We start from the raw sequence: 13,917 nt of genomic DNA on the forward strand, positions 1-13,917 counted from the left end.
TCCTTCTCAAACTCTTCCAAAATACAGCAGAGGTAGGAACACTCCCAAACTCATTCTATGAGGCCACCATCATCCTGATACCAAAATCAGACAAAGAAGTCACAACAAAAGAAAACTACAGGCCAATATCACTGATGAACATAGATGCAAAAATCCTCAATAAAATACTAGCAAACAGAATCCAAGAGCACATTAAATGGATCATACACCATGATCAAGTGGAGTTTACCCCAGAAATGCAAAGATTCTTCAGTATACGCAAATCAATCAATGTGATACACCATATTAATAAACTGAAAGAGAAAAACCATATGATCATCTCAATAGATGCAGAGAAAGGTTTCAACAAAATTCAACACCCATTTATGATAAAAACCCTTCAGGAAGTAGGCAGAGAGGGAAGTTACCTCAACATAATAAAGGTCGTATATGACAAACCCACAGCCAACATTGTTCTCAATGGTGAAAAACTGAAACCATTTCCACTAAGATGAGGAGCAAGACAAGGTTGCCCACTCTCACCACTATTATTCAACATAGTTTTATAGTTTTGGAACTTTTAGCCACAGCAATCAGAGAAGAAAAAGAAAGAAAAGGAATCCAAATCGGATAAGAAGTAAAGCTGTCACTGTTTGCAGATGACATGAAACTATACATAGAGAATACTAAAGATGCTACCAGAAAACTACTAGAGCTAATCAATGAATTTGGTAAAGTAGCAGGATACAAAGTTTATGCACAGAAGTCTCTTGCATTCCTATACACTAATGATAAAAAAAATCTGAAAGAGAAATTAAGGAAACACTCCCATTTACCATTGCAACAAAAAGAATAAAATACCTAGGAATAAACCTACCTAAGGACACAAAAGTCCTGTATGCAGAAAATTATAAGACACTGATGAAAGAAATCAAAGATGATACAAATAGATGGAGAGATATACCATGTTCTTGGATTGGAAGAATCAATATTGTGAAAATGACTATACTACCCAAAGCAATCTACAGATTCAATGCAATCCCTATAAAACTACCATTGGCATTCTTCACAGAACTAGAACAAAAAATTTCACAATTTGCATGGAAACACAAAAGACCCCGAATAGCCAAAGCAATCTTGAGAAAGAAAAACGGAGCTGGAAGAATCAGGCTCCCTGTCTTCCGACTATACTACAAAGCTACAGTAATCAAGACAGAATGGTACTGGCACAAAAACAGAAATATAGATAGTGGAACAGGATAGAATGGCCAGAGAAAAACTCACACACATATGGTCACCTTATCTTTGATAAAGGAGGCAAGAATATACAATGGAGAAAAGACAGACTCTTCAATAAGTGGTGCTGGGAAAAACTGGACAGCTAAATGTAAAAGAGTGAAATTAGAACACTCCCTAACAACATACACAAAAATAAACTCAAAATTCATTAAAGATCTAAATGTAAGGGCACATACTATAAAACTTTTAGAGGAAAACATAGGCAGAACACTCTATGACACACATCACAGCAAGATCCTTTTTGACCCACCTCCTAGAGAAATGGAAATAAAAGCAAAAATAAACAAATGGGACCTAATGAAACTTAAAAGCTTTTGCACAGCAAAGGAAAACATAAACAAGATGAAAAGACAACCCTCAGAATGGGAGAAAATATTTGCAAATGAAGCAACTGACAAAGGATTAATCTCCAAAATTTACAAGCAGCTCATGCAGCTCAGTATCAAAAAAAACAAACAACCCAATGCAAAAATGGGCAGAAGACCTAAACAGACATTTCTACAAAGAAGATATACAGATTGCCAAGAAACACATGAAAGGATGCTCAACATCATTAATCATTAGAGAAATGCAAATCAAAACTACATTGAGATATCATCTCACACCAGTCAGAACGGCCATCATCAAAAAAATCTACAAACAATAAATGCTGGAGAGGGTGTGTTGAAAAGGGAACCCTCTTGCACTTTTGGTGGGAATGTAAATTGGTGCAGCCACTATGGAGAACAGTATGGAGGTTCCTTAAAAAACTAAAAATAGAACTACCATATGGCCCAGCAATCCCACTACTGGGCATATACCCTGCGAAAATCATAATTCAAGAAGAGTCATGTAACACAATGTTCATTGCAGCTCTATTTATAATAGCCAGGACATGGAAGCAACCTAAGTGTTCATTGACAGATGAATGGATAAATAAGATATGGTACATACATACAATGGAATATTACTCAGAGTACATTAACCTATGTATAATGGGAGTAGCAGGAGAGGAGAAAGAACAGAGAAGAAAAAATATTTGGAGAAATAATAGCTGAAAGCTCCCCAAATTGATTGAAAAATAATAATATAGACATCCAGGAAGCTCAATGAACTCCAAGTGGTATAAATTCAGAGAGTCACAAACAAACACATCATAGGAAAAAAATGCTCAAAGTCAAAGACAGGGACATAATCTTGAAAGCAGCAACAAAAAAATAACTTGTCGCTTATAATAGACCCCTGATAAGATTAACAGCCGACTTCTCAGCAGAAACAGTGGAATCTAGAAGACAGTGAGATGACATATTTAAAGTACTCAAAGAAAAAAAACTGTCAACCAAGGATCCTATATCCAGCAACTTTATGTTTCAAAAGTGAAAGTGAATAAAAGACTGTCCCAAATAAACAAAAACTGAAATAATTTTTTGCTAGCAGATCTGCATTACAACAAACACTAAAGAAGCTCTTCAGGTTGAAACCAAGTGACCACAAATGGTAATCTGAATCTGCATGAAAAAGCAAAGAACTCTGGTAAAATTTATTACATAAAGATAAAAAACAGTATAAATGCATATTTTTCTTTTTCATTCTCATAACTAATTTTAAAAGCCATGAAATAATATGTACATAATGTAATATTGATTTTTGGATATTAAATTAACCTTGCATTCTTAGAGCAAACACTACTTATTCATGATGTATTTTCCTTTTAATTTATTGTTGGATTTAATTTGCATATATGTGTGTGTATGTATGCATTTGTGTGTGCCTGTTTGTATGTGTATGGAGGTGTATGTACCAAGTCTGTTTCTGTGTTTTGAATAAGTTCATTTGTATCATTTGTATCACATGTGCATTGTCTGTACACATTGTATGTACCAAGTTCCTCTAATATGGCAGTTTCAAACTTCAAACTTATTTGTCCTTAAGGCCTGTAGTTGTAGTTTCTCCTCAAGTCTTTTTGCCGTTTAGCTTTTGCTTTTTCCTGGGTTCCTTGGAGTCTCTCTCCTGTGTACAAGCATTTCTGGAGTTAGTTAAGGATTTGAAGAGATTTTATAATTTGGTTGCTCCCCGTTTTGGAAGACTTTCTCCCACAATTTTTATCTCCTCATACAGCCCCAAACTCTATCTTATGGCATGTTAAATCAGTAAGACTGCAGGTTTTTTGCTTCTGTTCTAGCTGTCCCATGTTACAAGGACTGGGTAGGTCATTCTGTCAGGGGAAGAGCCATACAAACCACATGAAGATCTCATCCAATTGCTTCCTTCAAGTCTCTTGTCTAGTTTCTGCCTGCTTTTACTCACTGTCCAGTGTGCTTTCTGATAGACTTTTGGTTGTTCAGAGTCTTAATTTTTAATATGCAGGAGGATTAGACTTACAAGCTGTTATTCCATTACTGGTCAGTGTGGTTTGTTTGCACTTGATAACTACGAATGTGAGACATCATTACATGGTTTTGACTGTTTTAGAATTGATGCTTTTATGACTTAAACTAATGTCTTCTGGAAGGAAACTGAACAAATACATGTTTCCTGTAACTCATTAAAATCTAAGAAAGGAGACTTTAGTAGTTGAAATAATTATAAATTACTGATTGATTATAATTACAATTATAATTACTAATTATAGTTTAAATACTTTGCTAGGCTAAGTGCTATTTATGGAGGTACCTACATGCTGAATAAACCAATTGAAGAAATCATTATGCAAAATGGAAAAGTGATTGGTGTAAAATCTGAAGGAGAGGTGAGTAGCTTTTACAATTTAAGAAATATTATATTCTTGTAAAGAAAACTTTGTTTAATAAGTACTAAATTTGGTATGGACATCGATCCTAGATTTCACACTATGTATGTTTTCTTTATGGTAACTTGGTATTCATAATGACTGAAAACTTATAGATAATGTTTAATATTTTCTGTTGTGTTGATTGTTGCTTAAGACTAAAACAAATTATGAATGAGCTCTAAATGGTAAGTATTATATATGTAGTGTGGGTTGGTGTCTGTCTCCCAAATTTTCATTTAAATTTAGCTTTATATGTACCACTTATAACTTATTGGTTGAATTGGGGCTTGGCCAATACTATTTTATTATTTAATTTATTATTATTAAATTATTAAATATTAGTAATGTTAATTATTACTGTTAACATTATTTTATTTTGGGTTTAGCCAAGGAACTGGCCGGGTGGAGTTTTGAGCAGTGTTTCTCAAATTTGAATTGAATGTAAATTGTTAATTTTGTCAGAGTACACGTTTCTCATTCAGTAGGTCTGTGGTGGGTCTGCATTTTCTTGCAACCTCTCAGATGGTGCCAGTGCTGTTGGTCTGCAAGCCGACCATATTTCATGAACCATCAACTTTTACAAATGGAACTGTTCAAAAAAGAAACTGAAAAACTATGTTTAAAAAAGTATTTTGGGGGCTTCCCTGGTGGTGTAGTGGTTGAGGGTCCACCTGCCAATGCAGGGGACACGGTTCATGTCCTGGTCTGGGAAATCCCACATGCCGTGGAGTGGTTGGGCCCGTGAGATAGGGATAGACGTCTTAATCTGATATCTCAAAGTTCTTTTTATTCATTCCATTTTTCTTTGCTTCAGGAAACTGCTTCCTCTTAGGACATTTCAGGGCTTTGATAGAAAGAGAAGACGATAATATAATAATACATAATTTATCTTGCAACTTAAGTTTTACTTAGTAAGGATAGTCTTAAAAGGAAAGATTATGGTCTGTTTCTAATATTAGAAAGAACTATTTATAGACCATCTACTTTTCACTGGGTCCATTTACATATAATGACATTCCTTAAATACACTGTTTCATTTAATCCTAACAACAACCTCTTTGAGGTTGGGTAGAGCCAGGATTTTAACCCTCTTCTGCCCAGTTTTAAAACTTATGAGTCTGAAAACCATGCAACACACTTTTCCTAATATTTCAATAAGATTTAGAATTTATAGATTTGCTCCAGGAGACTTTATAGGGATTGTCGGCAAAGCTAGTTTTAATAGTTATCTATAATTCACTAATTATCTACAGTTAACTTGAAGATAACAGGCGATGTTCAAGAACGATGGCATCATTATACCCATTAATGTTTTATTACAGATTGCTCGCTGTAAGCAGCTCATCTGTGATCCCAGCTACGTGAAAGATCGAGTCGAAAAAGTGGGCCAGGTGATCAGAGTCATCTGTATCCTCAGCCACCCATCAAGAACACCAACGATGCCAACTCCTGCCAGATCATTATTCCACAGAACCAAGTCAATCGGAAGTCAGGTCAGTTTTGAAGATAAGCAGATGTGTGTAGAAATTACAAATTTTATCTGCTCTATTACAGTGAAGAGACTATAGTTTACATATGGAAAATAAAATGTGATGTATCCCTTTTAGCTCGTAGAGATCCTAAGTCATCACTTTGAAATGGAAACGTTTGCTTAGGAGCCCTGCCTTGGACTTGTACCCCCCTCTTTGGGCCTCCATTTCTTCTGTAGAACTGAGAGGCTGGACTGGATGAGCAGGCAGTCTTGCCTGGTTTGAACATTGTGTGCCTTGTGGAGGTTTATGCTTATTAGTTGACCTGATTTCACTGTTACTTTGAGCTGATGACAGCACTGCTTTTGTGTCATGATTTGTCAACTTAATACTTGTATTTGATTTTAGCAGTGTGCTAGAAAACAACTTTGATTTCTCTGATTGAGATCAGGACTTAGCAGGGCTTCCCTGGTGGCGCAGTGGTTAAGAATCCGCCTGCCAATGCGGGGGACACGGGTTTGATCCCTGGTCTGGGAAGATCCCACATGCCGCGGAGCAACTAAGCCGGTGCGCCACAATTACTGAGTCTGCACGCTACAGCCCGTGAGCCGCAACTGCTGAGCGTACGCTCCGCAACTACTGAAGCCCACGCACCTAGAGCCTGTGCTCTGCAACAAGAGGAGCCACCACAATGAGAAGCCTGTGAAATGCAACGAAGAGTAGCCCCTGCTCGCCACAAATAGAGAAAGCCCGCGTGCAGCAATGAAGACCCAATGCAGACAAAAATAAATAATAAATAAATTTAAAAAAAAAGATCAGGACTTAGCTCTGAAATCGTAATTCCTAATCTGTTTGCTTTAACCAGTTTTCTTTCATCCACTAGCTGTTCCCATCTTCCTTTCAGTTAGAAGCCCTAAAGCTTTTAATTTTTTTTTCCATGTAAGAGACGAAATCACAGAAGATTATTATGAGAACTAAGAGACACAGACGAAAGTAATCTTTCAAGGGTTCCCAAGTATATCTCAGGGTCAGGGAGAGTGTAAAAAGAGTAAAGGGAACCCAGTAATTACCTCCTATATTGGAAATTATGTAGTTAACTAGTAGTATACAGACAAGTAGAATCTATGGAATTATTATGAGCTTATGCCAACTCAAGAATAGCTTATTGTGTTTGCAATTTTATATTGCTTAAAAAATGAGAAATCAGTAGTTAAATAAATCCTATCTTAGCTATTCAAAACCTTTCTAAATGCAGGGTTCAGAGAGGAAGACAGGTTTCCACAGTGAGCTGTGACATCTGGGTAGAGACTGTCATCTCCCCGTCCACTGTTCACTGCCACATAAATCCTTCATCTCCAGTAGGCTAAGAGTTGCTGAATATTTGTATATTTTATGTATGACCTTGTTTGTCTCCATATAGAACTTAATCTTAGAATATCCAGTCTGTTCCAAGTAATTTTAACTCACAGCTCAGTGAAGTATGGGTGAAACTGAGTGCACACACAGGCCCAAGGTTTAAAGACCCTGGCAGTGAGGTGGCTTTGCTTGCTTGCAGATATCTATGTCTGCATGATCTCCTCCGCACACAATGTGGCCGCACAGGGCAAGTACATTGCCATCGCCAGCACAACCGTGGAGACCAAGGAGCCCGAGAAAGAAATCAGACCAGCTCTGGAACTCTTGGAACCAATTGAGCAGAAGTAAGTGATGTGTTCATTTATAGCAGCTCAAACCCAGGATTGCCTTTGGCTCCATGGTGAACAGAACCCCATGAGAACAATGAGAGCAGCCATCATCTCTTACCAGCCTGGGTTTTGAATTTCAGGCAAAGCGGTGAGTGGGCGTGTCAACTTCCCTGCTTACTTAATTCTTTTTCCCCTCCAGATTCGTAAGCATCAGTGACCTCCTTGTACCAAAAGATTTGGGAACAGAAAGCCAGGTGAGTGGCAATGTGAAAAGGGTAATTACCAGGCTTTATTGGGAGACATCACTAAATAGTCTGAAGTCTTTGTGACTTTCATTTCCAGATCTTTATATCCCGTACATATGATGCGACAACTCACTTTGAGACAACCTGTGATGACATTAAGGACATCTATAAGAGGATGATGGGATCCGAGTTTGACTTTGAGGAAATGAAGCGCAAGAAAAATGACATCTATGGGGAAGACTAACAGCAGTACATGTTATCATCTAATTAGGACAAACTTAAAATTTGGCAAATGATGCATATTGTATGAAATCAATATTGTAAGGCCTGCTTTTGTAATCAAAGCTGAGAGATTGCAGAGCACTGTACCAGTAAATATTCTTCCCCTTTCTAATATCATGTATTAACTTGTTTTCATGGAGTGGCTCTTCAGAATTGGCAGGTTCCCACATTCTGTTCAATTTAACCAATACTGGCTTGTTTTTTCTAGTGAAGGATCAGTTTTAAAACATTGTGATACTGATACAGAGAACTTGATACAGTATTTGTATCTTTTAATCAGTGTAGCCTTTGCAGTTACGAGCTTCTGCTGCTCAAGAGCTGTGCCAGTACAGTTTGCGTGCCATCTGTCCTCTTGACATTAAGGAGATACGGAATCGAACGTTCCATCGTTGGGGACAGTATCCCTCACTCCTCCCCACCCCTTTACATTTACATCAAGTGTTAGAACAGTGCCCAGGCAGCATAGCCACAAGCTGGGTTTATGTGGGCCTCCAATTCTAACCAAACTCCAGACTTTGAGAGTCATTTTGGAGGAAGCCTGTGTGCGGTGTTTTAATCTAATAAATTTGATGAGAGCAGAGGGGAAAGAAACTATCATAAAGCAGGTAAACGTAGAAGCTGCTTTTGTATCCCAGGTGTGGCTTCTTCAATGGACCAAGCTGCTGCAACGCAGTATTGATTTGACAGAGCCTCTGCTTCAATGATGTCTGTCTCACAATGGCTCCAAATGATTTCTGTACTGCAAAATAAAGCCAAACTCTGGAAACCAGCTCCCTCTTGTTGGTCTTTTGTGTCCTGACAATTCAGAGCTAGTAAGTATTGTACTGGCCTTGACACAGCTGCTCATTTCCTTCACTAGAGCTGAAAACGGATGCTGGGGAAGAGTGCTGAAGACCCTAGTGGTTGGTGGAGTGCTGCCATCTGGCTTCACTGTGAGTAGACCCCGAATTACTTCTTGGTACAATATAATTATTAGACTCTTAGATATCCTTAGTAGTGGTGTAGAACAAGGATTCGTTCCCATCAGAGAGTAAGTGACATCCGGTGGAATGGGTGCGTTAATATATTTATTTAATAAGTTAATTAATTTTATTTTTGGCTGTGTTGGGTCTTCCTTGCTGTTCACGGGCTTTCTCTCGTTGTGGTGAGTGGGGGCTACTCTTCGTTGTGGTGTCTGGGCTTCTTGTTGCGGAGCATGGACTCTAGGCACGTGGTCTTCAGTAGTTGTGGCACATGGGCTCAGTAGTTGTGGCACACGGGCTTAGTTGCTCTGTGGCATGTGGGATCTTCCCGGACCAGGGATCGAACCCGTGTCCCCTGCATTGGCAGGTGGATTCTTAACCACTGTGCCACGAGGGAAGTCCCAGTATTTTCATTTAATTCAGATTGTAGACAGACAGTTTTTAGTGGTAACTCCTTTCCCCTTGATTGTTACAAGCCTCACTGTATGTGCTGTCATTTACATTGAGGACATTGTATTCTCTTTTATAGTTGAGTCTGTCATTTATGTCGGAGGAATGAGGACATTGTAACTGTATTCTCTTTTAAAGTTGAGTCTGAAGGACGCAGACTAAGGTAGGCAATCTGTTAAAGGATTTAGGGTAATAATAACTTCGATTATCCAAGTGATTACTTTAGCTTTCTCAATCTCATACTATCCGTTTTTGGCCGAAGAATTTTTTGTTGTAGGTGGGCTGTCCTGCACATTGTATGCACCTCCCTGGCGTGACAACCCCAGATCACCCCGGTTGAAAACAACTGCTTCCTTTTCATAAGAAAGATTATCTAAAATTCCAGGAGGCCTTTCCCCTCTTTTCCTGCAATATTTCGCATTGTGAACCGTTAACGCAGGTGGAGGCACAAGCTGGGTTAGTAGTACGAAGGAAGTACCAGGATGCCTTCATATTCTGCAGTCGGCATATTTATTGGAACAACTAACATCTCTGTGCCAGGCCAACGGGGCACAAAGGTAATGAGGGCAGAGTCTCTGCAGAAGCTCAGTCTGGAGGCGCCTGCTCCTCTGTGGCCTGGCTAAGCCTTCAGTTACAGAACGGGCGGCCTCGTGGGTGCTGGAAGGTTCTTCAGGGGAGGAGCACGGCTGGCAGGTGCGCTGTACTTTCCTTTTCCGTAGTAATTTCAGATTAATTCAGTGTACCAAATACAGTTAGTTATGGTCCTATTAGATTCTTATCCCTGGGGTAAAAATCAAGCTGAGTGGGTCTCTAAGCAAGAGCTAGGGTAAGAATTAAAACTCAGTCATTCTTCCTCCTCCTAAGAACATACCGAGGGGAAAGGAACACTTTCGGTTCTGTAGGGGGAGTTTAAAAGCAGATAAATGGCTTTTGAGGGAAGTTCCTGTGCAGGCTGACATGACCCCCTGGAAGGGCCAGTTGGAGAGTTGTGAAGTGTCCTCTTGCTGGAGCCTGCTGCTCGGCACCGCACGAGGGAGGGGAAAGCACCGGGCAGGCCTGCGGGGATGAGGCTTTGACAGATGGCGGCCAAAGTGAGGTAAGTGGTAGGATTCTTTTGGAAGCTACTTATTCTGCTAAATGGCCTAAAAAATTTTAAGTGCTGTAGAACATTCTCTTACAAATTTAATATTTGCTATAAAATCACTGCAGAAGCAGTTGAATGATTTTTAGTTGTCTTTATTAAAATGAAACAAATTAGGTACAAAAACCTTTGTTCCAAATAGATACTATGTATCTTACCAATGTTTTTTGCTTGGTTTTGAGTTTTAAAGATTGGTGTAGAAATTATTTCTAATACAAATAATGATTATTTCTTCCTCAGAGGGTTGATTTTTATAGTACGCTGTTTACAAAAACTGAGTAAGTGAAAATGACAGTTTATAAATTTGTACCATTTAGGAAAAAATGTTTATGTAGTGTAGCATGAAAAACAGCAGATAAAAAAACCACTGAAGATGTTAGTTTTTACACAGGTGGTACAAACCTTTAAAACAGACTACAACATGCATTACATGTGCATTTCTGACCTTAACGTGCAAAAACAAAGCTACTGGTTAAAATACTTATTTTTGCTACAATTGAGTACACTTGTAAAATTCTTATTTTTATCATTAATTTCAATGAATAGCTTGAAGCTATTCTGCTTAAAATGAGAATAATTTAAAACAATAATATCGAACACTGTAACCCAAAACTAATGGAAAACTACAGTGCTGTTGTGAACAAAGCCAGACAACAAAGTCAGACATTTGGCAATGTGTAAAACACGAAGAAAAATGATCCCCCAAGTTGTAGAACACTGAGATACACAGAACAGTCTTCTCATATAAATCAAAGGTTTTCAAAGAAAAGGGAAAATACTCATTTGTTTGTTGGCATCACCGATGTATAGGTAAGCTGTAGTTAAATCACCTGGACAAATACAAAATTGATAATTCCGTCTTTAAAATAAAATAACCAAGAACTATTCCATAAATAGGATGCTACCTACTGGGGAAAATGTCTATGCATGTAGGCTACATTGTCTTCCGTCCTGGCAGCAGATGGACTGCAGGTGAAAACACTCATAGAATGGAGGTTAATTATTTCATTAGTGATACTTGAGAAAGTCCCATTTATGCCAAACTAGCAGCATCCCTAAATAAACAAAACTTTAAATTTACAGCATGACGTATAAGGTACAAAAGTTTTTGAGCAACTGGTTTCCTGCAGACACAGATGTCAGCATCTGCTGTCATCCAGCTCACATGGGAGAGAGTCACAAGTGTTCTTACCAGTAGCTACTCCTGAATGGAGCTGCTACTTTCTGTATATTTTCCATAAAGTCATTTACATCTGTAACAAGGATGCCACTGTTTTCAAAGACATCTCTGGAGACCAACAGGCTTTTCTGTAAAAAGAAAAGTAAGCTTTTTTGGTGAAAAAATTCATTAATACATTTAAAAGTAGCAAAAATCCCTTTTATTGAAAAAAAAAAGACTCATACACGTGAAGGAAAAAGCGAGCCTGTTTCAAGTGAGGGATGTGGTTGGAGCTCTGGGAGCAGCCGCCTCCATGGACGGTGGTGGGAGGGAGGGAGCTGAAACCACTGATGGGCACTTTTTTTAAAAGCTTAGATGGTTACACCTAACAGATCTAGTACAGGTTTTTTTTTTTTTCTTCTATTAACAGGACAAAACCCACAATACCTGCTGCCCCAGCCTCGTGTGTGTTTATTCCTGGCCGCCAATGACTCCACTTGGATGGAAGGACGTTTCTAGAGTGGACCTACTGGGCGTTAACTGGTTGATGAAAATTAGAACTAAGGCTATGAATTTACCTGTAAGGAAGACGGCAAACCTCGCGTGGACGTGCTGAATTTGCAGGTTTAGCAGACATTTCAGGTGCTCAGCTTTTGTGATGATCGCGAGTCACACTGGTGATAATGAAGCAGCTCAAAGATATTTGCACTCTGATACGATTTCAATATTAAGTTCTTTTTATATGCAATTGAATCCACTCTGAAAAATACACAAAAATGTTAAATTTAGATAAGTCTAAGTTTGTGAAAGATTTTCTGTATCTTAATTTTCAGTTGCTTTATTCCTGGACTTTTTCTGGCCTTCACTATACTTAGTCAAACTCCTTTTCCCTTCTGTGTTCTTTTGTACGACACACTTGGCTTCCCAGACGTCACCATCCTGTCGAATTCCCTCAAAACATTCCGAGTGTACTTACTCCTCGTCCCGTCAGGAAGGACAGCACATGGCCATGTGGCTGGCAAGCCTCCCACTCCTTCCCAGCTGGCCCCTTCCTGTCTCATACAACAGTGCTTCCCGTGCTTTGGCTCTCCAAAACCACTCTACTTCTTTTTGGTTAGATAGTCACCAACTTCATTAAGATCATCTAACAGCTAGAATTTTCTCACCTCACTTTTAATCTTGTTTCTACCTTTTATTCTTCCTTTTAGAGGAAAGTGTTCCATCCTGCAGCCCCTCCAGTACTCACACCCTCGCTCCTGCTTGCTGGAGAAAACCCAAAGCCTGCGTATTTCCAAAGCTCTAGTCACACCATGAACTGCATCACGATGAATTTCCTTCCAGGTTTTATCCTTTATATGTGTAAATTTATATGCCTGGCATCATACTGTACATAGTTTATCACTGTGAACAGAAATTTTTTATATGCTTCTAGTTACTATTTTATGCTATGTGTGGCATTATTTTGCATATTTAAAAAATTATGTATCTATTTAGTCCTGTATCTGCCTAGAGATGAATTAGAGGATGGTTTTGTAGCTACTGATTACCACGCATGGTTTTTGTTCTGTTTTGTTTTAGTTTTGGACAAATTCTCCCCACCTCCAAGGGCAAAAGGATATGATAAGTTTTCTGAAAAGTTCTCACTATTCGAGACTGGCCTGATGTGAAGAGATTCCAGTGACATAAGTGTCTCTGTTTACGCAAAGTCCTATGCATGCTGAAATAATTTACACTGACGGATCTTAACAGGTGTGCTCTGCCACCTCAGCTTTCATCTGCTTCTGTACTTACTCCTGAAGTTGAACCTTCCCTCTGAAGTGCTGTGTTAACTAAGCCCTGTGAGGGCCCCTTGGAGCCCCTTCCTCCCTGACAGTCTCAGCTCTCAGTTCCGCTCCCTCTTTTCCTCCTGTACAAGTTCCTCTCCTAAGTGCAAGCCTTTCCCCAACTGCTATTCTCGGCCATCTTTCGAGATCCCGTGCACATCCACAATTTCAGTTGTCTTCCTTGGAGAAAGCAGTGCGGTCAAACAGAAGGTAACTGTCAGGTTGGAGACGAACATTCCGGGTCAAAGCCCAGCTTCCTGACTTCCTCCTTGTCTGCCTGGGTCAGGTCTGGCATCCTCTGTGCCTCAACTTCCACATCATTAAAGTGGGTTTGTACTGTCTGCTTCCTATGTGTGAACTTATTAGGACAGTCCTGTGACAGATGACCTGTCCCATTTATAGACTCCCCCAGTCCACCTCTGCATTCCCACACTCCTTTTCCCGTCTCATTACAACCTGCAGGCCCATCTTTGATACGGAAGGGCCTCCCGCAGGCCCCAAGTCTCATTTAAGGGAGTCTGCCTGTTTCTAGTCTATTATTTAAGAGTTAAATTAAGGCTACACGCTGGTCTCAATTTTTCTGTCCTTATAACTGGAGCAACCTAATTTATGAATAAATGTCCAAAAACCCATAGGTGAATTTATTTTTTTTA

At 39.2% G+C, this 13,917-nt stretch overlaps 1 protein-coding gene and 1 long non-coding RNA gene across 2 annotated transcripts; one reads left to right on the forward strand and one right to left on the reverse strand.

Moving 5' to 3' along the window:
• The first annotated feature begins 3,884 nt into the window (after positions 1 to 3,884).
• On the forward strand, positions 3,885 to 8,499 carry LOC116748331 (rab GDP dissociation inhibitor beta-like). Its single transcript, XM_032621074.1, is given in 6 exon segments — positions 3,885 to 4,006; positions 5,371 to 5,470; positions 5,473 to 5,541; positions 7,073 to 7,217; positions 7,402 to 7,456; positions 7,545 to 8,499. Coding segments are annotated over 6 exon segments (588 nt in total). The 5' UTR covers positions 3,885 to 3,934; the 3' UTR covers positions 7,692 to 8,499.
• A 1,135-nt stretch (positions 8,500 to 9,634) lies between these two features.
• LOC116748332 lies at positions 9,635 to 12,637 on the reverse strand. The gene is made up of 2 exons (XR_004348258.1): positions 12,020 to 12,637; positions 9,635 to 11,590 (listed from the first exon to the last, which is right to left on the reverse strand). It is a non-coding gene; the product is annotated as an uncharacterized LOC116748332 (long non-coding RNA).
• Positions 12,638 to 13,917: the final 1,280 nt, after the last annotated feature.

This window comes from Phocoena sinus, unplaced genomic scaffold (assembly GCF_008692025.1).
Source record: "Phocoena sinus isolate mPhoSin1 unplaced genomic scaffold, mPhoSin1.pri scaffold_57_arrow_ctg1, whole genome shotgun sequence".
Classification (NCBI taxonomy): domain Eukaryota; kingdom Metazoa; phylum Chordata; class Mammalia; order Artiodactyla; family Phocoenidae; genus Phocoena; species Phocoena sinus.